The sequence below is a fragment of the Spermophilus citellus genome (assembly GCF_964194105.1).
Source record: "Spermophilus citellus genome assembly, chromosome: 1".
In the NCBI taxonomy this organism is placed as follows: Eukaryota; Metazoa; Chordata; class Mammalia; order Rodentia; family Sciuridae; genus Spermophilus; species Spermophilus citellus.
The window spans coordinates 150,912,384-150,936,038 of record NC_138182.1 but is presented as its reverse complement, the minus strand read 5'-3'; the positions used below and the strand labels follow the sequence as shown (position 1 = coordinate 150,936,038).

The window sequence follows — 23,655 nt, the reverse complement described above, 5'->3', positions numbered from 1 at the left end:
TGGTGAGTTTAGGCCATTAACATTTAAGGTTACAATTGAAATGATTTGTACTTCCAGTCATGTTTATTTATTTATTTATTTTAGTTTGGCTAGTTTTTACTTTTTGGTTATTTTCCTCCCCCTTTACTGAGATACCTCCTGCTGTTAGTTTTGGGCTCTATTTTTCAATTCCTCTTCTTGTAGTATTTTGCTCAAAATGCTTTGCAGTGCTGGTTTTCTGGCTACGAATTCTTTTAGCTTTTGTTTATCATGAAAGATTTTAATTTCATTGTCAAATCTGAAGCTTAATTTTGCTGGATACAGTATTCTTGGTTGGAATCCATTATTTTTCAGCGTTTGAAATACATTGTTCCAGGATCTTCTCGCTTTCAAAGTCTGTGATGAAAAATCAGTCGTTAACCTAATTGGTTTACCCCTGAATGTAATCTGCCTCCTTTCTCTCATAGCTTTTAATATTCTCTTCTTGTTCTGTATGTTGGCTAACTTCATAATTATATGTCTTGGAGTTGGTCTATTATGGTTTTGAATGTTTGGGGTCCTGTAGGCTTCCAGGATTTAGGAATCCATTCCATCTTTCATCTCTGGGAAGTTTTCTAGAATTATTTCATTTAATAGGTTGTCCATTCCTTTTTTGATTCTCTGTGCCTTCTTCTATCCTGATGACTCTCAAATTTGTTTTTTTTATGACATCCCATATCTCTTGAATAGATTGCTCGTGGGATTTAAGCATCTTTTCTGTGTTGACTATATTCTTTTCAAGTTGATAAACCTTGTCTTCATTATCTGATGTTCTGACTTCTACTTGATCAAGTCTATTTGTAATATTCTCGTTTGAGTTTTTAATTTGGTTTATAGTTTCCTGCATTTCTAGGATTACTGTTTGATTTTTTTTTTAAGATCTGTATCTCCTGGTAAAGCTCGTTCTTTGCCATTTGAATTTGTTTGTTTAATTCATTTTCAAAATATACTTTTATTGCTTGGACTTGCTTTCTCATGTCTTCTCTAATATTCCTTTCCATCTGAGTTAGGTATGCCTTGAGTTCTTTCCCTATCCCTGTTTCTGATGCTTCTAGGTCCTCCTGTAGATTTAAGTTGTCCTGCATTGTTTGTACTCCTTTTTTCCCTTGTTTTTTCATGATGTTCACGCTACTTTCCAGCTCTATTTGATTGCTGTGTTTCTGCTCTCTTCTATACATTTGTTTTGTTTTTTTATATCTCTGTTGTCTCTCCTTTGTGTTGGTAGACTATGCTTGCTAAAGTGGATTCCGCTGGGAAGGAATTCCGACGGCCGAGCTCCAGTGACGTCACCTCTCTGCTGTGGCGGGCCCCAGGCTCCTTACTGGGGTGTCCAAATGGAGGGGTGGGACTGGACTGTCTCTGGTTGGTTTCAGCTCCCGGACGCCGGCGGCCAGGCGGTCTCTAGCCGCCTAGTCACAGGGGCAGCGGTCTGGCTGTCGCTGGCGGGCGGGCGATCTCTAGCCGCCCAGTTGCGCGGTCAGTCGCTGGCGGGCGTGCATGCGTTCTCCAGCCGCCCAGTTGCGAGGGCCTGGCCTCTAGTCCCCTGGTTTCTCCTGCTCGTCCTGGTTTCTCCTGCTAGACCAGATTTCCCCTGATTGATGCCTCTCGGCAGTTCAAACTGTACTCTGGGCCTGCCATTTGTTGGGCGTGGAGGGTGGCTATTGAGAACCACTCCCCCCCCCCCCCCCGCACTCTATTGTTTTGATTTTTTCCACTTGCCCCTCCCCCCGCGCTGGCAATACAGGTTTTGTTTTCCCAGCGTCTTTATGCAGGCTTGCTCTGATAATCCCTCCCCCGGAGAGCCTAGGAGAGATTTTATTCGAATTCCCCACTGTATGGGAGATGAGCTGAGTAACACGCACCTGTTTTATTGTTGCAATCTGTCAGAGAGTGGCGGTGGTTACTTCAGCTCTCCAAGATGGTGGCCACTGGTTTCCTTGGTGGGGTTTCCGTTGTGGGGGATAGAACTGTCCCGCTTCCTTCCCCGTCTGAAATCCCGAACTCAGCCCGGGGCTCCGTGAGTGCTCAGGCGGTAGGATTCCACAGAATCTGCAGCAATCTCCCTGCTTGCTGGTCACTTCTCGGCGGCTCCCCGCCGTCTGTAGCCCCGGGGCTGGCCACGCGGATCAGTCAGCCCAGATCTCAGGTCGCACAGTTGGCCCGTGTATGAGACTCAATTACCGGACCTCGGTGCTGGAAATCCTTCCTCTAGGTTTCGGTGCACCCCCATTTTGCTGTAAGTTCCTAACAAGATAGATTTTTGTCGTTCTAACTCGTTATTCACACGGGGTGTGATACACTCTATTCGCGGCCATCTTGGGAATCCCACCTTAAATACTTCTAATACTTACCAGTGTCATCTGAATTAGTCTTTCCTGTTAGATCCTATCCATTTGTCCCCATTCTGCCTTCTGATTCTAGTATTCACAAGAGAATGGATGAAAAGCCACTTTTTTTTCTGTGGGCTGTGATGATTCTGATATAAGTATCCTTTCATTTTTCTTTGCTTGATGTAGTTAATAGTTAAGATCATTGATAATTTTATCTGGTGTCTTCAGTCTAGACTTTCTAGTCTGTGTTATGTGAGCTGTGGCTCCAAAATAACACATGCTACCTGTGTAGCATGAATAGGAACTTGGCTGATTGAAACACTGCACTGTGCTATAGTTCTCATTTGTACATAAGAAGTTATTCTGAGAGGATTTGCAGCTCTTGAAGTTACTTTTAAGTCATTTTGTTTGTTTTTATTTTTGGCATTTGCATAATAGTTGTTGAATTTACAAATGGCTCATGGCCCTGGCCCCAGATATTTTCCCATTCCTTAGTAGGTTAGGTTTTAAAGCAATCTGCCCCATCTTGTTACTTAGTTCAGTAGGGTTTTTAAAAACTTTGTACAGTACTTGTATTTGCGATTAAGATGTTTTCTTGAAACCAACAGTTTATGGCATTTTTGAATTTTGATTTCTTTAATTTGTGATAGTAGTTGTCATCTTTCCCTTCTCTGTTCCTTCTTCCCAACCTGTACCATTCACTTTAGATCATTGTAACCATCTCTGTTACTGAAAGTGTTGATGAGGCAGGGTCAGGTCCAGAGCGTTATTAAAACAATTCTATTTTATTTTAAAATTTTTGGTACTGGGGATTGAATCTAGGGGTGTTTTACCACTAAACTACATCCTCAGCCTCTTTATTTTTTGACACAAGGTCTCACCAAGTTGTTGAGGCTGTCTTTAAACTTAGGATCCTCCTCCCTTAGCCTCCTGATTAACAGGGATTACAGGTATAGGCCACTGGGCCCCGTGTCAAGCAATTCCAGATTAGCATCAAATCATTAATAATAAAAATTTTTTTAGTACCTCTGTAGAACATGGTAGAAATTTTTATTTTCACATCAAAACCTGAAAAAACGATCTTTTCTATAGTTTGGTAAGTTACTAGTAACAATAATATCAGATAATTTTGAAATATTTTTATACTTATCTTGGTTTTGTTTACATATTCAGGAAATCCACTTACCCAAGATATATTGAACCTCTATCAGGAACCAGATGGAACAAAAAGGCTACTGAATTATTTGCTTGATAATTTGTCAGGTACTGCAAAAAGAAGTAAGTGGTCACTTGTTTCAACCTTTTTTTAGGAAGACATTTAAGAATATTGCTTGATTTCATATTTTTTATATTCAACTAGTTTCAACAGAACAACCACCTCCAAGATCTTGGATTATGTTGCAAGAACCAGATAGAACAAGGCCAACTGGTTGGTATCCTTATTTCTTATCTCTTTTTATTTGTCTCTATAAACCTAACAGTATTTTGGGCATGCGTTAGATTATGGGTAGTGTTAAGTCAGAACTTTTTTTGATTTGGTTTGAGGGGTAATAATAAAGACTTAATAACCAAGATAATAGCCAAGATAGAGATTTAATTCTTATTTATCTGGCCTCTCTGTATATAAGCTATAATAAATATACTGCCATGCAGTACTTCTCAAATGGGGGCAATTTCATTTTCCAAGGGCACATTTAGCAATGCCTGGGGACAATTTTGATTAGCAAAATTAGGGTAAGTGCTACTGGTTTCTAGTGGGTAGAAAAAACCAGGGATACTGCTAAACATCCTTTGGTGCATAGCCCAGTCCCTCGCCCATAATTTTAGTAGTGCCATTATTAAGATACAAAGTATCAATTAAATTAATTGTAATAACCACACAAAAATATTTCTGTATTGGAAATTTACACATCCTAATATGTTCCAATATATGTGACATTGTAATATTATAAGATAAGTAAATACTTAAAGAATTTAGGCAGCTCCCATGGCATGTCTAATAGGATTTGGTTTATGATACTCCTCCTCTTTTGTATTAATCAGTACTGGCATACCTCATTTCATTGTACTTTGTTTTATTGTGCTTCACAGATACACTGCATTTTTTTTTAAACAAATTAAAGGTTGTGGCAACTCCTTGTCAAGTCTATCATTGCCATTTTTCCAGTAGCTTAGATATTTATTAGCAATAAAATTTCTTTATTATGTGCAGTGTTGTTTTTAGACATAATGCTATTGCACTCTTAATAGACTACAGTGTAAACAGCTTTTATGTGCACTGGGAAACTTGAAATTTCTCTGAGGGGGCTACATTTGCTTTTTGGAAGAAAACTAGACATTTAAGGAAACTGCCTGTCAAGTTTCCACTTTCTTCATTAATAATTAATGGTGTGGAAGGAGTATAAAATTAAGGAATCTTGGTTTAGAGGTTGAAGGGCTCATGATCTTAGTCTTTTAGTTTTCAAACTTTCTGTGTATACCTCTGTAGAAAATAACACACACATTGTATTCAGACTTGTTCACATATCTGTCCTTTCATTGTCCATTCTTTATACCCCCCTACCACCATATCTGTATGGCTTTTTAATGAATATAGATTGAGTGAATAAAATCAAACTTAAATGTTAAATGTAAACTATTACTGAAATTAATTCTGTTTTTTTTTTTCTGCCACGTGTGTGAATAAGTAAAGTTATCTTTCCTACAGCCTTGTTTTCTGTCATGTGCTATAATGTTCTTTGTGATAAATATGCGACCCGGCAGTTATACGGCTACTGTCCATCATGGGCACTAAATTGGGACTACAGGAAAAAGGCCATTATTCAAGAAATCTTGAGCTGCAATGCTGATATTATAAGTCTTCAGGTAAGTCATACAGAAGAGTGTTTAAATTTCATTAATCTCCCAGCATTGACAACAAAAGGAGCAATTACAGTGGAATAAATTAAACTGACACATTTGAAATCCTGGCTTTAGTGGTTTTAAAATATTGCCGTTTATCATGAATAATAATTCAGTCCTAGTGGGAAAAGGATTGAATCTTATATACACTAACTTTGGCTTCTCAGTTCAGCCCTTATAATAACAATCTTAGGCAAGTTACTTGAGTCTCATGAGTCTGAAATTGAGATCTGTGAAGTTCTTCTATTTCTCCGATTCTTGTTCATATGCATAGGAGTATGCATTTTCCCATTTGTTACTCCTAAACAACGAAGAATTGATCTTGGCATTTGGTACTTATAAAATGTGTTCTGGTTGATTTCAGGTAAATTACATTGGAAAAATGTTTTACTCTTTAATCTGCATCTCAATCCTTTGAAAAAATTACTTTAGGATTTCAAACTGTGACTACAGAGCTAATATGTAGAACTAATTTTGTCTTGTGAAGTAACTTTACTGTTTACAATTTTTTAGGAGGTTGAAACAGAACAATATTACAGTTTTTTTCTGGTAGAACTGAAAGAACGTGGTTATAATGGATTCTTTAGTCCTAAATCTCGAGCTAGGACAATGTCAGAACAAGAAAGAAAACATGTTGATGGCTGTGCAATATTCTTCAAGACTGAAAAGTAAGTCCATCTTTTTTTTTTTTTTTTTTACGAAAATGTTCACAATATTTGCAGGGTGGGAGCTAAGGGTGCAGAAATTAATTGGCAAATAAAAGATTAAAACACATTCATTATTGCTCAGAGAACGATATTCACTTGGGGTTTTGTTTTTAATCATCAAAATTAATCTTGTTTTGGAAACATATTTAAAATACTGTTGTTTCTTCAGGTGTTTACTAGGGATTTAACTCCAATTGTTAATTGAAGCACTGTGTAGTTAACATTCCCTCTAAGATACAAGAGGGATTATTAAATCCATACTTTGCAAAATAGTTTTAAAAATTAAAAACTAGAATATTCCAACCTGAAACCTAAACAAAAGTTGACTTCATTAATTTGTAAAGGTATTCAAAGTATTATATGTATCAGTAACAGACTGAAAAACAACTTTAAATGGATTTGGGAATCTGGTGCTAAATGTATGGAAGATTTTCCATCGTGATTTAAGTGCTGTCATTTCTCCTAAGGAAGTTTGGGAGAACTACATTTCCCACAAAGCTGATATCTTGATACTCCCAATTCTATGTTTGATTGTGTGTTTTTGTTTTTGTTTTAGATTTACTTTGGTTCAGAAACACACTGTTGAATTTAATCAGCTAGCAATGGCAAATTCAGAAGGGTCTGAAGCTATGCTGAACAGAGTCATGACAAAAGATAACATTGGAGTTGCAGTACTGCTAGAACTTCGAAAGGAATTGATTGAAATGTCATGTGAGTGACCTTTTTCACTTCCTGTAAAATTGACCTTCAAAATATAATAGAGCTGATTAGACATCTTTCAAAGGAATTATAGCAGAAATCATATTATTTATTAATGATCTTTTTTAACACCTGAAGAAACTCAGTGAGAATTTGTCTTTTCTAAATACTTTATATCTTTACCACAAAGTTTAAGATGAAAAAGCATTGCCCAGAAAAGTTATTACAAACTTTGAAAAGACATAAAGTCAAAAAAATATTCTTTGCTCCCAAGAATTTGTCATATAAAAGAAATAACTGCTCAGGGATAAGAATTTATAATTTCTTATCAGCAAGGAAGTTCTGTAACCTAAACTTCTCTTCCTGGCCTACTTATAATAATTATGTTAAAGGTCTTGAGTTCTGGGAAATGGGCCACTTACTTCAAATTAAAAGTATATTGAGAAGGGCTGGGGCTGTGTCTCAGTGGTAGTGCACTTGCCTGGCGTGAGTTAGGCACTGAGTTTAATTCTCAGCACCACATGTAAATAAGTAAAATAAAAATCTATGAACAACTAAAAAAAAAATTTTTTTTTAAGTATATTTAGAGTAATCGTCCTGTTGAAAACTAAAGCTTCTGTCACTTGAACAATTAGAACTGGGATATTTAATGGGAAGGATAGCACATATGAAAGACCTTAATGGGTGTCTCAAAACATACTCAAGAAAGAGCATTTACATTTAATTTTGAGAGGCTTAATTTAGGACATATAAACTAAAACCAAATATTTCAAGGAGGAAAAACCTATTTAAAAATCAAGCTATCCCAGATAGAATGGCTTATTTTTGTACAGATAGTGAATTTACACTGTGTTGGATGAATGGGTTATTTGTGTATAGTGAATTTACACTGTGTTGGAAGTATCAGCCCTGAAGCTTAGATAATCTATTTCTAAGGTTTGTTGAATGGCATAGTTACTGATCAAGTGGGAAATTATTAGATATATTTGAGGGTTCTTTTCTATTCTGAGACTCTTGAGATTTATCACTTGCTTTTAGATTCTAAGAATCTGTGGGCTGATGGGAGGGTTTTGTCTGGTTTTTTTTTTTTTTCTTTTTATCTAATGTAGCTGGAAAGCCACATCTTGGAACAGAAAAACAACTTATTCTTGTGGCTAATGCTCATATGCATTGGGACCCTGAATACTCTGATGTAAAGTTGGTACAAACTATGATGTTCCTCTCAGAAGTAAAGAACATTATTGATAAAGCTTCTCGAAGTCTCAAATCCAATGCATTGGGAGAATTTGGAACTATTCCACTTGTGTTATGTGCAGATCTTAATTCTTTGCCTGACTCTGGTAAGAATGTTATTTTATGTAGAATGAATTTTTTTGATTTAAAATGTTTTTATAATGTATTGTTTCTAACAATTCCAAGTTAGAAATCCAAATGAAATTTCAGTTTGTGGTGGCATCCATGAGGAGGTATTAAATTTTGTATGTGTGTAGTGGGAAATCATTTTGGGGGAAGAAAAAGGTAGTATTTGGGGAAACCTAAAGAGGGAGGACATTAATCATCTTTGATGAATAAGTGATATAGGTTGAGCATCCCTCATCCAAAAATATGAAATGCCACAGAATCCAAAATTTTGAGCTCTGACATGATGCCACAAGAGGAAAATTCTACATCATGAAACCTTGTTTTATGCTCACAGTTATTTAAAATATTAGAAAAATAACCTTCAGGTGTACATGAAATAGAAGTGAATTTTATGTTTAGATTTGGGTCCCATTCTCAGGATCATTATGTATATGTGGATATCCAGAATCTTAAATTTAAAACACTCTGGTTCTAAGCATTTTAGGTAAGGTATACTCAACTTGTTATTTTTAAATTATATCACTTCAGGTGGAAATTGAGATCCTTTATTTACAGTCAATTAATCTTAATAAAAAAGAGCAAGGATCTTTATCCTAAAGTAGATGAGTACAGAAAGCCTGATCTTGAATAAATAGTTTACCTGAAGATGGTAAAGAGAATAAACCATAGCCTTTAGAATAGCAAACTATATTGTTGTTGTTCTTTGTGTTTCAGCTCCTTGTTTATACTATCATACAATATACACGTTTACATAAATTTTTAGCACATTATTGCCATCACAAAAGAGCCGCAAAGAAGAAAGAAACAATATTTGTTTTCTAAGATCTGTAATTCTTAGTCCATCTCATCAGGCTCTCAGGATACTGCTTTTGAAGCGGTTGAGGATTGTTTTCTGGCAATTTCTCTACATGTTTCTGCCTTCTGTAATAGCTACAAAATATCTGAGAAGCAAGAAGAGAAAAGTACAGTGTTTCAAAAGCAAAGATGTGGGAAAATTACATAATTACATGAAAATTAAAATATATTTGCAGAGTGCATTTTATATTTAGTAAATTGGAAAAATAGTATCTAGGATGGTGAAGTAACTCAGTAATTAACTGGTGGCATTCTCTTTCATAATTGACAGGATCATAAAATGACACACAAAATCCCAAGATTAGGATTAACTATTTTGGAAGTAGGTTAGCATAAGCAAAACCTATGTACTAAGATGTTGATCGTGGTGTTATCTTTCTTTCTAAATAGTGCCAATAACCTGGATTTTGAAAAACAAGGAACTAGTTTAGACTCCAACCCTTTTTTTTGGCAGGGGTGGGTGGGTTGTAGGTGGACACAATACCTTTATTTTATTTATTTATTTTTATATGGTGCTGAGGATCGAACCCAGTGCCTCTCACATGTCAGATGAACACTCTACCATGGAGCCACAACCTCAGCCCCAACCCAATTGTTTTTCTTACAGCCTTTAAAGGTAATTAGGAGGCACATCTGTTTGTGAGCTAGTTATAAATGAATAAAACAAAGTACAAAATGTTGGTACTATGATTACAACTACATAAAAATGGATTAGGACAAGTTATGGCAAATGAAAAAAATGGAAAGTGGGAATGTGAGTGGTTTTTAAAATTTTTTACTATTGCATTTTTTGTTCATTATAGTTATACATAATATTAGGGTCCATTTTGACATAATTTTACAAGCATGGAATATAATTTGCTCCAATTCTGCCACTAGTACTTCCCTTTTTCATCCCCATCTTCTTCCCTCTGTTCCCCTTCCTCTACTATACTGCACTATTTCATTTTTATAGCTTTTTTTAAAAATTAGCACATTATGGACATACATAAAGGTAAAATTCATTGTGGTATATTCATATATGTACATAGGAAAGTTTGATCAGATTCATTCCACCATTTTTCCCTTTTCTTATCCCTTCTTTCTTCTCCTCAATTCCCTTACTCTGCTCCACTGATTTCTGTTTTCTGCATGGTCTTTTTAAATTATATTTTGCTCACTGTATGTTATACTTGACAATAATGAAACCTTGTTTGTCTTCATTTTAGGTGTTGTAGAATATTTGAGCACTGGTGGAGTAGAAACAAATCATAAAGACTTTAAGGAACTGAGATATAATGAAAGTCTTATAAACTTCAGCTGCAATGGGAAGAATGGAATGACCAACGGAAGGATCACTCATGGTTTCAAGTTAAAGAGTGCCTATGAGAGTGGCCTGATGCCTTACACAAATTACACATTTGATTTCAAGGTGTGTCTTAAGATTCATAAGCTTTTAAAAACCTCACTTTTACCAGCAAGTCTTGTCATTTCAGTTAAGTTTTAAAATGTAGGTATGTGTTCAAACTGGAATTAAGCAAATTCTTTGAAAGCAATATACTTTTAATTGCTCTTCTGTAGAATTCCTTATATGATTAATGTCTCATCGTTATTTTCTCAGTACTGTTAAAATATTTCCCAACATGAGAAGTCACATGAAATAATGGTAGTAAATCAATTCCTGAGTTATCTTTTACCTTTCGGGAATAATTATGTTTCTTACTTGTTCATTACTAATAGCTGTATATGCAGTATTATAATACTGCTATCAAGTAAGATGAGGCATCCTTTTATAGTCTATTTTAAATGAAACTGTAATTCTTTGGATGCCATAATATGGTTTATATTAGCCAATTTTAAGTGTTTCTAAAATATATTTGTGTCTCTTACACAATTAACAGCTTATAGTAGTGGAGCATCTCTCTTACATTTTTGAGATCATTGATTGTTTAGAGCTATGTCACTTTGTTCAGTTGCCATTTTTAGTTATTTTCTGCATTTCTGTTTTCCTACATCCCAGTTTCCATTTTTGTCTATTAGAATATAAACCAGAGTTTAGGCAGAGTCTTAGGAGCTCTTGCACCTTAAAATGTGGAAATTATGACTTCTGTTGTCCTTAAGAGCTCCTTCCTTTTAGATTCTTAGGCAGACGATTGAAGAAAGACAAGAGTAATAATCAAAGGGTAGGAGACAGTATAGATTTGTTTGTTTCCCCACTCACCCTCCCTCTTATTTCTGTTCCTAGTATAGAGATAGGAAGAAGGCATTTGTATGCTTCAGTGCTTTTGGCCAAAAGCAGGTAGAGAAGGGGCTGAAGTTATGGGAAGAGAAGGGCAAAAACAGCAGATCCATAACTATGTGCTAAATACTATAGAGACAGGTCTTATATTAGTCAACTTCCTGTAAATACCTGAGATAATTTTATAAAGTTTTATTTTGGTTCACAGTTTTGGAGGCTCCTAGTACATGATTGAGTAGCCCCATGGCTTTGGAATCTTTGGTGAGGCAGCGGCAAGCACATCATGGTGGGAGGGGATGGCAGAGCAAACTGATTCCCTCAAAAACCAGGAAGCAAAATCAGAGAAAAAGAAAGAAGAGGGATACCGATCACATAATTCCTTCAAGGCATGCCTTCAGTGACCTATGGACCTCTCATAAGACCCTACCTCTTACAGGTCTATAGGATCACCCCCAATAGAATTTCACTCTAGAGACCAAGCCTTTAAACACATGGACCTTTGGGGGACAGTCAACATGAGGACTGTAGTAGGTTTCAGTCACACAAAAGAAGTTGTAATTACAACTTGGGATGATCATTAGCAAGGGAAGAAAATTAATGGGTCAAAGTATTGAGTGGGAGCAGGATTTAGGAAGATCTTTGGAAAATGAACCTAACATTTGAAGAATAAGAGTAACTAACCAGATGACAAATAAAAGAAAGTGTTTGGGGCAGAAGAGATAGCATGTATGTAATCCCTGGGACAGGAAAAAATTTAGCATCTACAAGATACTTTCTTCCTCCACCCACCCAAAAGGTTTCTATGGTAGTAGAGTAATGAGCAAGGGGAAGTTAACAAAGCGAAGCAGAGGTAGTATCACAAAGATTCAGTATCACGAAGTTTCAATAGTATATTTGGTAAAGATCCAGATAAAAAGAATGTTTTGTGGTGCTAAATTTGACATTCTTGGGACCATGTGGTTTCTATAATACTACCTCTTCCCATAAGCTAGTAAATTTGTTTTGTTTACCAAACATGTAAATGTAAGGGTATGTCTTGAAAACATTCAGTATTTCAGCGTTATCTTACGTGGGGTCTTGTCTTTTTTTTATTATTTTTTTTCTTGTTTCTTGTTTTTCAGGGTATAATTGACTACATCTTCTATTCTAAACCTCAACTGAACACTTTAGGCATCCTGGGACCTCTGGACCACCATTGGCTAATTGAGAATAATATCAGTGGCTGCCCACACCCACTTATCCCCTCAGACCACTTCTCACTTTTTGCACAACTGGAGCTCTTACTGCCTTTCCTGCCCCAAGTTAATGGCATTCACCTTCCTGGCAGGAGGTAGTCAAGTACCTACAGAGGATAACCTCAGTTTTATTTGTAAACTTGTGAAAAATCTGAATATAGGGAAGTGAGGTATTGCCACTAGGGATTTTTCTTAATGATGATTTGAATTTTCAATCTGATTATTTGAAATAAGGATAAAGTATGAAAGCCAGGTGCTAACAACAGACAAATTCTGAGCCCAATATGCTTTATATTACTGCTAGACAGGGATTGGTGTGTTTGCACCTATCTTTAATTTGTTACAAGTAATTTTCCTGTTTCTTCTATCCAGTATAATATTTTCATGCCTTGAAATAGGAAAATGTTTGAACAGCATATTCTCTTTGCACAGAAATCTGTAGCACTACTTTTTTGAGGCCAGTAGTAACATCCAGAGACCATTCTTCCAAACTTCCTCCTTTTTCAGACTTGTTTGTAAAATATAGAATTTAGCCTTGATGATTGTATATGATCCACAGAAGACCTGATTTATGAAATTTTTATACTTAAAAAAATCAGATTTGAAAATGATTGTATTGTAAACTAAGGCTAAATTGTTTTTTTTTTTTTTTTTTTTTTTTTAAATCCTGTTTCCTGTGTTCTTAAGGCCAGCTTGTAAAAGAGTTGCAACAGACTTTCTCTGCAATGATTTGCACTGTTAGGGTTTTGTTAGCCCTTTTGTACTACTTTATTTTTAAATTGAGAACAATTGTTCTTTAAATCTAAGTCTGCTTTAAACCTTAGGACGTTTTCTTGGACCAGCAGCAACTTATTCATGAATTCCTGAATTTTTTCAAAAACTCTCTCTCTACCAGGACAGATAAGCTGAACAGTGATCTGTAGGCATTTATGGACTGAATGTGATGGTTGATTATATGTACATTCTGATATTTTTAAACCTTTAACTGTTTTTAAGTTATAAACTTATAGCTGCTTAGGTACAGCTTCTTAACTCCTCTTTGAGACACTTCCTGTCCTATCTCCACTGTGCCTGCCTAAATTTGTTCTCACCAAGCACTGCCTGTGCATGCAGAGAAAAATCTGTGCATCCTCTTTTATATTTTTTAAATACTGTTTAACATTTGTGAGAATTTTATGAAAATGCTTTTGTATGAGCTGTGGCTTTTTTCTCATTGTGAAGCATTGAATATCATATTTTGGAATATGTTCATAGGGTGGGTCCCTGGGTCTTTGTACACCAGACCCAAGCACTGCTTCTAGGTGTCATTACACAGTGCTGTTTGTCACCCAGAATACTACTATCATGTGAATTATTTTTGGTTATCTATGTATTCCTTATGTATGTTTTTTAATCATTCCTTTTTTAAGAAAAAGTAATTTTCCATTCATGAAGCAGTATGAATTAGATGTGTTTTCAAAACAGGTCCCTAAGGCAATTCTTCAGATCATTTTTAAAGTGACTAAGTCATTTTAGTGTCAACCAAGATAAAAGTTATATGTACCCTGTGTTTTGCCCATAGTGCCATTAGTAGATTTGAGATTAAAGCCAGCTTTAACTGTGCAAAGTTAAATTGTATATGTTCTGTTCTCATTCATTCATCTCTCAAAAATCAAATGAATTCAGAGGGAGCTAACTGCTTTTGTTTCAACTGCAGGCAGGGGAGCAAAAGGACACCATGTGAGCATTAAGAAAAAAATTGTTGAGTGTTATTAACAATTTTTATACAGAGAATGAGTCATTTTGGATAATGACTTAAAATTTTATGAAAAACATTCAGCACTTAAATGTGCTTATTCTGTTTTTTAAGAGAAAAATAAAATTATATACTGTTTAAATAAATGATTTTTTCTTTTTCTTTTTTTTTTTTTCCTGAAGAAATTCTTCAAAAGGTTTTGATCTTGAATCTTTTGTCTTGGACCTGGCTTTTCCTTTAAGTTTTATGTTTTGTTTTATTTTTTTTTTTAAAGATTTTGTTGTGATGGTCTTTCTTTCTTTCTTTCTTTCTTTCTTTCTTTCTTTCTTTCTTTCTTTTTTTAAGTTTTAGTGACACGAACATATCCAGTTTATAATCAGTACATTGGAAAACATGTAGAACCAGTACATAACTTTTTATGGTATGTTAGTTTTGGTTTGGTTTGGTTTCTTTTTTCTTTTTTTTTTTTTTTCTAAGTGTGAATAAAGGTATGTTTACTTATTTTTCCTAAACACTGTGTTGGTAACGTGTGCATCATGAGAATTTCCAGTTTTCCAGTGAGGGTGAGCTGGAGCTGGTTGGACTGATGAGACCAAGGAAGCCGCTTTTCCTATGACCTGCATTATGTAATCACGGGTCCAGAGAGCTTTGTGGAAAGGGAGTGGAGGAGCACTTAACTCATTTTATATGTGTTAATGAAATATGTATTCTTTTCATAGATGCTGGAACTAGAGTGCACTTGTTAGATGCTAAAGGTTTGAGCTTTACACATAATGTTTTCATCTGTATTTGTTATTGTCTACAATATATTTGAATTTGGGGACAGCATATTAAGATATAATGGCCTGTTATGTCTTGAAAATACTTGGTTTTGCCTCTTTCAGGCATACCACATTCTGTGGGTCAGCTTGAACAGCCTCTGTGTAGATAGTGATAAATTGAACCAAGAGTGTTGTAGATTTACAACTATAACCTTCAAAAGAGAAAGAAAATATTTTGAGTCTATAGAGAATAAACAATCGCACCAAAATAGATTATACTTTTGTTAAGCAAGGTCTTATGTTTTAATGTTTTCTGTGTCCCAAATAATTTCCAGTAATCTATACTTACTAAAATGCAATAAAACTAGTCTGTTTTCACAATGTAGATTATTTTTCAGAAATTCTGTCAGGAACATACTTAATGTTTTGCCATAATGTAATTTCAGTGTTCCTGTAGGATAAATCCAAATTAGGAATGTTTTACAGAAAATATGGGCCGTGTTTTCTGTTTTAAAGATGAGAAATTTGGAGGCACTCAATTCCTGTTGTAAATCTCTTGAAGTACAGTTTACCATATTTGTGGTGATTATTTATGCTTTGAGAATTTAAAATAATGTTCATCAAGATTAATTTATGGTGTAATTTAAACTACAGTTATAGAAATAAATTGATTGCAACTTTAATAGTCCCAGAAGATAAGCAAAGAACATCTCCAAGAAATGTGTTTTTGTTTGTATTTTTATTTGATTTGGTAACAACCAGTAAAACATTTTTAGGGTTAGCACTTTTGAAACCTAAGGACATCATTAAATTTGGTAAAATGCACTTCTGAATATTGAAATTGTAATTTCAAAGCTCTTCTAAGATTCAGATTTTCAAAAATAACATTCAAATTTTAGAGTTCCACATTTTTACTATTTAAACTTATGGAATTAATTTCCATCATGATAAGAGGGTTGGGGGCCATGTCATATAAGGACAAAAGCCAATCTAGGCAAAGTAGTCTTTAATGATTCATTCAGAATATTCAGTACATACACTGCAGATAATTCATAGAACACCTTAAGCAAGTTTTTCTCCCCCAATCAAAAGCAGTATATTTTAAGATGTTTGCTTTGCTCTTCTTTTTGGTTACATAAATTTTAAAAACTGGTATGTTGATGTGGTGTCTAAAATAGAGTATCTAGTCATTTTACTCACAGTACATTATATTGTGTAATGCACTGGACTATCTCTTGTTTACCATTCATATATCAAAACCCAGCACATTATCTGCACTAAGCTCTAAGAATGTCACATTTGCCTAGGCAGCTCTTTGATAAGGGTAATGGGAAACTGAATTTATACCATATGGACTGGTGGTAACAAGGGCTTTTACTGTTCTTTTCAGTGGAACCTATTTGGTCAAATTGTAACTAGCTAGTATTATATTTATATACAGGGTCTCTTTTCTTTACTGATGTATTTTCCTACTCATAGCCAACCAATAAATTCAATATCTGTTTCAAATATTTTAAAAGTGTAATTTGTATAGTTGTAGTACTTAGGTTTGAGAAAAATAACTGTTAATCAGCAGACCACATATTTAAAATTTTCAGTCATCTGGGACAGGGTTATAACTCACCCTTTCAAAGGGATGAGTAAATGGGGACAGGGCCACGATATGGGGAAATGGTGTAAACATATGTATTTCCTTATTGGCTGTCTTATTCTGTGTAACACTCATATATTTGCCAAAGTTCAATGTTATATTTAGGCACCTGATGATCTTTTTGAATTTAGGATTTTTGTTGTTGCCATATACCTCATAATATAAGAAATGGACTGATGTGTCTTACATCTTTTGGAAGGAGGTTGACATATTTTAAATAAATGCGTTTAAATACAGTAGCAAACATTGTGTTGGGATTATACTAATTTATTAAATGTTTACATGGTACATGTTTATTTTGTTGTATGTGTAACCTTTAAAAATGTGTGACTTTCTAAGTCTTCAGATGTGGGGATAATTATAATTGAGAAAACATTGATTTGCTTTTTAGGAACTAGTTCTCTAACAGTAAATGTAAATTTCATGTGGGTGCTGGATTAAAAAAAAATCATTTAGAATCAGGAGGCAGTTTAGAGAAAATAAATGTTTGCTGAGATGTCCCATTCTTACTACTAGTTTTGCCATATAATTGTGCAAAAACAAGTATAAAAAAGATAACGAAAGTATGGGTGCCATGTTATTTTATAAATTCTAATCAGTATTCTTTTTAGAGGAATAAGTACCTAAAGAAACGTGAATTGAAATATATTCAGAATAACATCAGGTTTGGGGTAACGGTGTGACCTTGTATATACAAAGATTTCTTTTTGGCTAATATTTACTTATTTTAAATTTCGGTCAATTTTAAAATAAGTTTGCACAAATATTGGAAAGATAATTTTATCATAACAGGATACTTTGCAAAAATTTAGTAAAAGATGACTTTTGTTAGAATTCAGGATGATTTGAAGAATATTTTATAAGTAAATTTGCCCTGAATAATAGCCATAAGTCAGAATATTATTAAGTTCTTTAAGTTTAGAGTCTAGCCACTCTATAGCTAAGAATTTAGAAAAGTGCTGGATTATAGGGTAGATTAAAAGCCAGTTTCTGTGGTTTCCTTAACATATGTAACATTTCCACATAAATAAGATATTTTGTTTTGTTTTAGCTGCAAACTTCCAATCTCTCTAGTCTGTCCAAATTATTTTGGATCTAACTCAAGAAACTTTTGCTTATTTACTCTATGAATGTGACCTGATATGGGCTTCAAGAATTCTTATTGTCTGGTACTTTCCAGCTTCATTAGCAAAGTGAATCTAAGCTGCTAGGTACAGATTCAGTGGGTGAAAGGACTACATATCATTGGTCCATTGGTGAATCATGATGGTTAATGTCAAACCACTTTTGTTGTTCATATACTCATGCAAGACTCAATTGTAATTGAGAATTACATAACATTTGGAATTGTAGATGTTATGCTTAGTTTGGAAGTAGATATTTACAGGTACAATCTTTGTGCCTCGTTGATCATTATAATCTAATGCAATAAATGCTACAGATACACCATTTATGTAGGGAGCAACAATCTACACAAGCCTGGAAAATCTCTCAGAGGTAATCTCTGAGCTGTATTTTGAAGGACCAAGAGCTTCTTTCCAGGATGAATAATGGAAACTCCTAATAAAGGCCTTTTGGAATATCTTTAACTATAAATGGAATGGATTTTGAGCATAATGTGTGCCAATGAGTACAAAATACACCAGTGAAGTGACTGGACTGGAACATGATGAGTAAAGTCGGAGGTGCCTTTAGAACATGACCAACATGTCAAAAGTTTGAACTTCATCCAGTAGGTGATGTAAAGAGCCACACAGGTTTTAAATGGGAGTAGCATTGCTAGATTTTTGTTTTAGGAAGATACCACCAAGCAATACTGTATTGAATGGATGAAAAAAATAAGACTAATTGGTGTCAGACTAAGCTGGCTTCTGGTGTGGTTCAGTTGACATATTTTAAACTGATGAGGGCTTGCAGAGAAGAATAAAAAGAAGGGGAATTTGAAATAGAATTAATGAGAACCTCAATTTCTACCTTGCAGGTGGGTGAAGAGACATAAGACTCATTGTTTTCATTAGAGTAAACCCTGATTCAGTATGTGCTGTGTTCTTGGCCCTCCACTTTCATTTATTGATTTGACAAAGGTATTTAGTCAAAAGATTTTTTTCATTTGTTACACCATTTCATGTTACTTTTAATTCAGATTTTAGTCTGAATTAAATTCAGATTTAGCCCTTACTAAATAACTAATTACAGAAAGTAAATTGTTTTTAAAAGCTTATTTTTTAAGGCTTTTTATATTACTGAAAATGGTTTTAGGTATAAACTGCCTTCCAGAGAGGTTACTGGTAAGACTAAGCATTAGAAGGTATATAAATAGAGCAATACTTAACAGATCAAAGGGATCCAAGAATTCTAAACACATTTTTTTTTCTTGTGTGAAGGATTAACTCTGTTCGTTAGCAGACCTGAACCATGAGAGACTTTTGAACACTTGAATTATGAGTAGTGTGACTGGCACAGTAAAATATTTCTTTGTTAAATGAAACTTGATTATAGGACCATTTTTACCTGTTATATCGTATAAGATAATCGTTTCATTACTTGTTCATATTATACATAAACTAATAGCCAGTTGATGTCAAAGAATGGATTTGATTGTAACCAACATTTACTAATGATCAGTAACATTATATGGTATTTATTTATCTGAGTATTTTATGGAGACAGCTGGGGTTGCTATACTATATATATCCTAATTCAGACCTAAATTGAAGATTGAAATTATACAGAGTATATTCTCCAGTCATTGAGACAAAGTTAGATACAAAGTTGGGAACTTCAGAATTATAGGGAAGGTAAAGCATTCCTAAATAAACAGTGGGTCAAAGAAAAAGGAAATTGGAGCATTCTCTGAAATAAGTGAAAAGATAACATACCAAAACATGGTATGCATCAAAATGATGTTTAAAGGGAAAACTATAGTTGTAAAGACTTATGTTAAAGAGAATTCAAAGAACATTTCATCATAAGATAAACAGCCAACCAAATCTAAACCAAGCAAGTGTTAAGAAGGAAATAACAAGGATTAAGGATTAGAGCAGAGATTCATAGAATAAAAAAGAATAACATGGAAAAATCAAAATCTAAAAATTAGGTTTTTTTGGAAAGATCAGCAAAATTTGTGAGCCTTTAAGCTGAACAGGAAAAATACCACAACTGCACACATGAAGGGGAGGACATTACTATTAACATTAGATATCAATTTTAAATTCTTAAAAATAGAGAAGGAAAACTTAACCCATCCTGAGTCCAGTATCACTACACTGATATCAAAACCAGACAGATCTAAGACTAACTGCTTCAAAGGTGTTATATACTTTTATTAGGTGTATGTTGTGTGTATTATCTTTCTGTGGTATTAGCAACCTTATCAACGTCCCTATATCCATTGATTTACTACAGGTTGAAAAGTGGCTGCCTTTTTTTATCATTCCTTTGTTTACATTTTGTGAAACAAAAAAAATAATCAAATGTTGGTGACCTGTGGCACAGATTATCAGTTTTCAAAGTAATGAATTGGTTTCCCTGTGTCCTCCAAAGGTAACGAAATAAGCAGGTTCTTCCCTCTATCAAATATGTGTGCATTTATAACACTGGATGAATTTTGTCTGGTGCAGCCATTACCATTACTAGTGTTCTAAATTAACTCATCTTCAGCTGATGGGAGCTTTATTCAGATTGGCTTCTTGGGTCTTTTGGGTAAATCCTGATAATCTTGGTAGCAGCCTCCTCTTATGAGAAATTCTTTTTTGTTTCCTGCTCCAGACCTGGAATCAGCCATTGATCCAACGATTCCTGGTTCCTAAAGTGGGAAGTAATATCTAGAGACCAAAATCTAGATGCAAGAATTCTGTCTTCTACTAATGAGTCAATTTCTAGTCTAGAGTCTTTTAGGGAATAGAGATGAGAACCTGTCCCCCAAGATAAAATGGGTCAGTTCTGATCTTGAGCCCTACTTTTTTTTAACACTAAATATTGTTGTATGTTGCTGCTAGTACATATAAAATAATTACCCTGTGAAGTAGAAATGCATGAAATTCAGAGGTAGATGTTAAGGGCTGACAAAAATAGAAGTTTATACCATGGTACATGTATCATAGGGAGCTTTTGTACAGGTTTCAGATTTAGCTCTCTTGATTGGCTGATAAACAGTGGTTTGGGAAACCTCTAAAAGATTCATTTGACTACGGAAAGAACAGACACTCCCCCCCCCCCCCCCCCCCGGGAATCTGAAGGGATTTGTCCTTGAAGATACTCTAGTCTATGTGGGATCATATTGAGCTTTCTGCAGATAGCATTGTTTAAAAATCTGCTGCTTTCTTGGAAGCCATGCTGTTGAGCCTAGCCTCTTTTCTTCATATCTGTAACCTCTCCAGACATGGAGCACTCGTCTCTTAACGTTTTTACTTAACCTTAATGATATTAAATTAGTATCTCCTTTTAGCTGTTCCAGAAATCTCAGGTATCAGTGGCATTCACATAGTATATGATTCATAACAACACGTAAAGAATGGGGCTGGGATAGCATCCCCCATGATGTATAGTACTGTATTTTCACATTACTTGAAATAGATGCTCTGTAGTGCTTCTGCCACTAAAAGAAACTTAAGTTTCTTGTTTTTATTTCAACTTTATAGAGGTTGCCTTTTAAAAGATTTTGGTCTTTTGTAGCAATGTAGAATATTTACATGGTTATAATGTCAATTTTGCAGAATGTTTAAAGAAAAATTTCCCAGTTTCCACACCCAATTTAACTGAATTCCAGTCACCTTTAATTTCTGGCTGGCTTTCTTCCCCTTTCTTTCTCTCTCCCTCATCTTCTCCCCAGCTTCTCTTTCCCTCCCTCCTTCCTTCTCACAAACACCCTACCTACCTACCTAATCTGGAGTATTAGGTGTTCTTGGTCCCCTATGGGGATTGACTTTCAGAAGGAAAAAAAAAAAAAAAAAAACAAACAACTGCGAAACTGCTCTTAGCCAGATTTATTAAGGAAGATAAAGGATGTGGCCGTTTTCAGGACCAGCGGCTGGATTTCTAGCCCTTGCCAGTGGGCAGCAGCTTGTTCTCAGGTAGAGTTACTCCTGCCTTGGCTCAACCAAAGAATGTCAGTGCCCCCTGGAAAAGAGAAAACAAGTTTGAGTGTGCCCCTTCCGCTTCACTGCTACCAGGAAGAGCTGACATGAGGCCCTAGGCACCTGAGGCTACTCAAGTCATGAAGGCATGCACAGCTGCTGGCACCAGGACAAAGTGCCACAGCCCACTGGCAGCCTCCTTGTGAGATCCTTACTGTGCCCTACTTGGGCCCTTTGCAGCCCCCATAGCTCACATATGGTCAACCTGGTTCACACCCAAGGTCACAGCACTCCAGGAGTATGGCTTGTTGGAGCAGGACAAGAAGCACGGTCTCCCTAACAGAACTGGATGCCTCTTAAACAATTTTGAGAAACCAGGGAGGGACAGCAACACAGGAAGGGGTTCCTAGGTTGCCTTTGTTACCAGCAGTGTCTTCACAGCCCCCACGGCCTCGGGGCCCAGCTCAGTGACACACTTCCTGGAACCCTCAATGAGGTGCTCCACTGGGATGCCCAGGCTGGCCAGCATGATCTTCAGGGGGTTGAAGTAGGTGAATGGGAGTTTGGGCACAGCCCCAGCCACAGTTTCCACAGCAGGAGCTACAGCAGCTACAGGTTGGGCTACAGGCTTAACCACCGAGTCCACGAAGAAACTGTCACCTGTCAACACATAGGAAGAACTCAACACCTGTACACAGTGGATTCCGAGGACCCTAGCTGAGGACCTTTCTTTGAGAGGACACTTTCAAAGGGAAGTTTCAAAGCTTGCCCAGACCATCTCCCTATTTCCTCACAGATGGTTGCCTTGTGCCAAGTCTGCGAGACAGGCGGAAATAGGGAGAAGTGGCCACGTAAATAGGAGATGGCTGCAAAGAGATCTATGGGAAGTGGTCTGGAGGTGGAGAAAGAAGTGATCTCTGCATAGGCTAGAGGGCAGGCTTTCCAGGGGGAGAGTACATTCATACTGTGCCTTGGAGGTTGAGGGGACATTCACCAGACAGAACAGATGGTTGTTCCTAAATCAGGGCTGACACTTGGACTAGTCCAAGACTGGAGAAAGCCTGATGTTGGTGGGTGAAATGAGTAACCTAGTCAGGCAGTGTGGTGAGAGAAAGCCTAAGGTCTCTTTCAGGCATGGCTGACCCTGGAAGGTTTCTAAGGCCACAGGAAGGAAAAAGACAGGAAACCCTGGAAGGAACAGCCAGAGCACCAGAGGCAAAGCAGAAAGGACCAATATGAGTAGCCTTGTGCACTACAGAGGCAGCAGCGTCAGGACTGTCTGGAGTAGGGGCCAGGGAAGAGCAGACGTCTGTGGCAGGTCCATCCTATGCCAAGGCCCCAAGGCCACTCACCATAGTTGAGTAGGGACAGGTAGAACACCAGGAAGGTGATGATGAGCTTCATGGCAGAGTAGGACTTAGTGGATGCCTTCGGGACCTTAAACAAGAGCCAGGCCCTGAGGGCTTCATATACCCAGAGTTGGGGCCTCACCCCATCTTCTTGAGATGCATTGTTTGCTCAGCTAATAGGCAGAGGTGCAGCCAACTTCCTGCTCTGGCTGATGGGTCCTGAGAAGATCATGCCCCCTCAATTCCTGACTCCATTTTATGTCTTAGGAATTTCCTCTTGGCATGGTCTCCTAGGCCACAGTGTGTGTTTTGTCTCCACAAGGCCCACCCAGGCTGGCACCCTTACTTTGTGGTCTGACCCCACCTTGCCCTCACCACAGTATAAGCACTAGGGCACAGGCCCAGGTGGAGAAGAGACTTCCCACACAGGCAAGAGGCTGGGTGATATGCGTAGGTTGGGAGCTTGCAGAGCACATTGTGAAACAGCTGATCTGTGACCCAAATCTTGCTTCAATTAAGTGACATGGTATGGGTCCCTGATCCCATACCATGGAAATGTTATGCACTGGGGCTCCTCATGTCCTGGGGAAGCCAGAATAGTTGAGTCAGGAAAGAGGAAAGTTCATGTAACCTCCCCAGATGATCAGGCCTTACTCCTGGCCACCTCTTTGGTTGGGCCATAGTCACTGATGCTTTGAAACCTGTAGATTTCTCTGAAATATTCCTTAATCATCTGTCACCTGCAGAAATGACAGATGG

The 23,655-nt window shown here is 36.3% G+C and overlaps 2 protein-coding genes across 5 annotated transcripts in view; one reads left to right on the top strand and one right to left on the bottom strand.

The window, feature by feature from the left end:
• CNOT6 (CCR4-NOT transcription complex subunit 6) overlaps positions 1-16,729 on the top strand; it is a 77,395-nt gene extending 60,666 nt beyond the window's left edge. For 3 of the 4 annotated variants that reach the window (XM_081281662.1, XM_081281661.1, XM_081281664.1), the window contains 8 exons: positions 3,522-3,626; positions 3,709-3,777; positions 5,056-5,213; positions 5,763-5,917; positions 6,513-6,667; positions 7,765-7,995; positions 10,081-10,283; positions 12,212-16,729. In XM_081281662.1, the coding sequence (XP_081137788.1) occupies positions 3,522-3,626; positions 3,709-3,777; positions 5,056-5,213; positions 5,763-5,917; positions 6,513-6,667; positions 7,765-7,995; positions 10,081-10,283; positions 12,212-12,424 (1,289 nt within the window). In that variant the 3' untranslated portion in view covers positions 12,425-16,729. The remainder of the gene's footprint in view (positions 1-3,521; positions 3,627-3,708; positions 3,778-5,055; positions 5,214-5,762; positions 5,918-6,512; positions 6,668-7,764; positions 7,996-10,080; positions 10,284-12,211) is intronic. The other variant, XM_081281663.1, reaches the window with a different exon arrangement.
• Positions 16,730-21,566: 4,837 nt separating this feature from the next.
• Positions 21,567-22,951, bottom strand: SCGB3A1 (secretoglobin family 3A member 1; the record flags this gene model as incomplete). The annotated part of the gene is made up of 3 exons (XM_081308459.1): positions 21,567-21,590; positions 21,972-22,207; positions 22,900-22,951. 3 exons carry the CDS (start codon positions 22,949-22,951, stop codon positions 21,567-21,569), a joined length of 312 nt encoding a protein of 103 aa, XP_081164585.1.
• Positions 22,952-23,655: the final 704 nt, after the last annotated feature.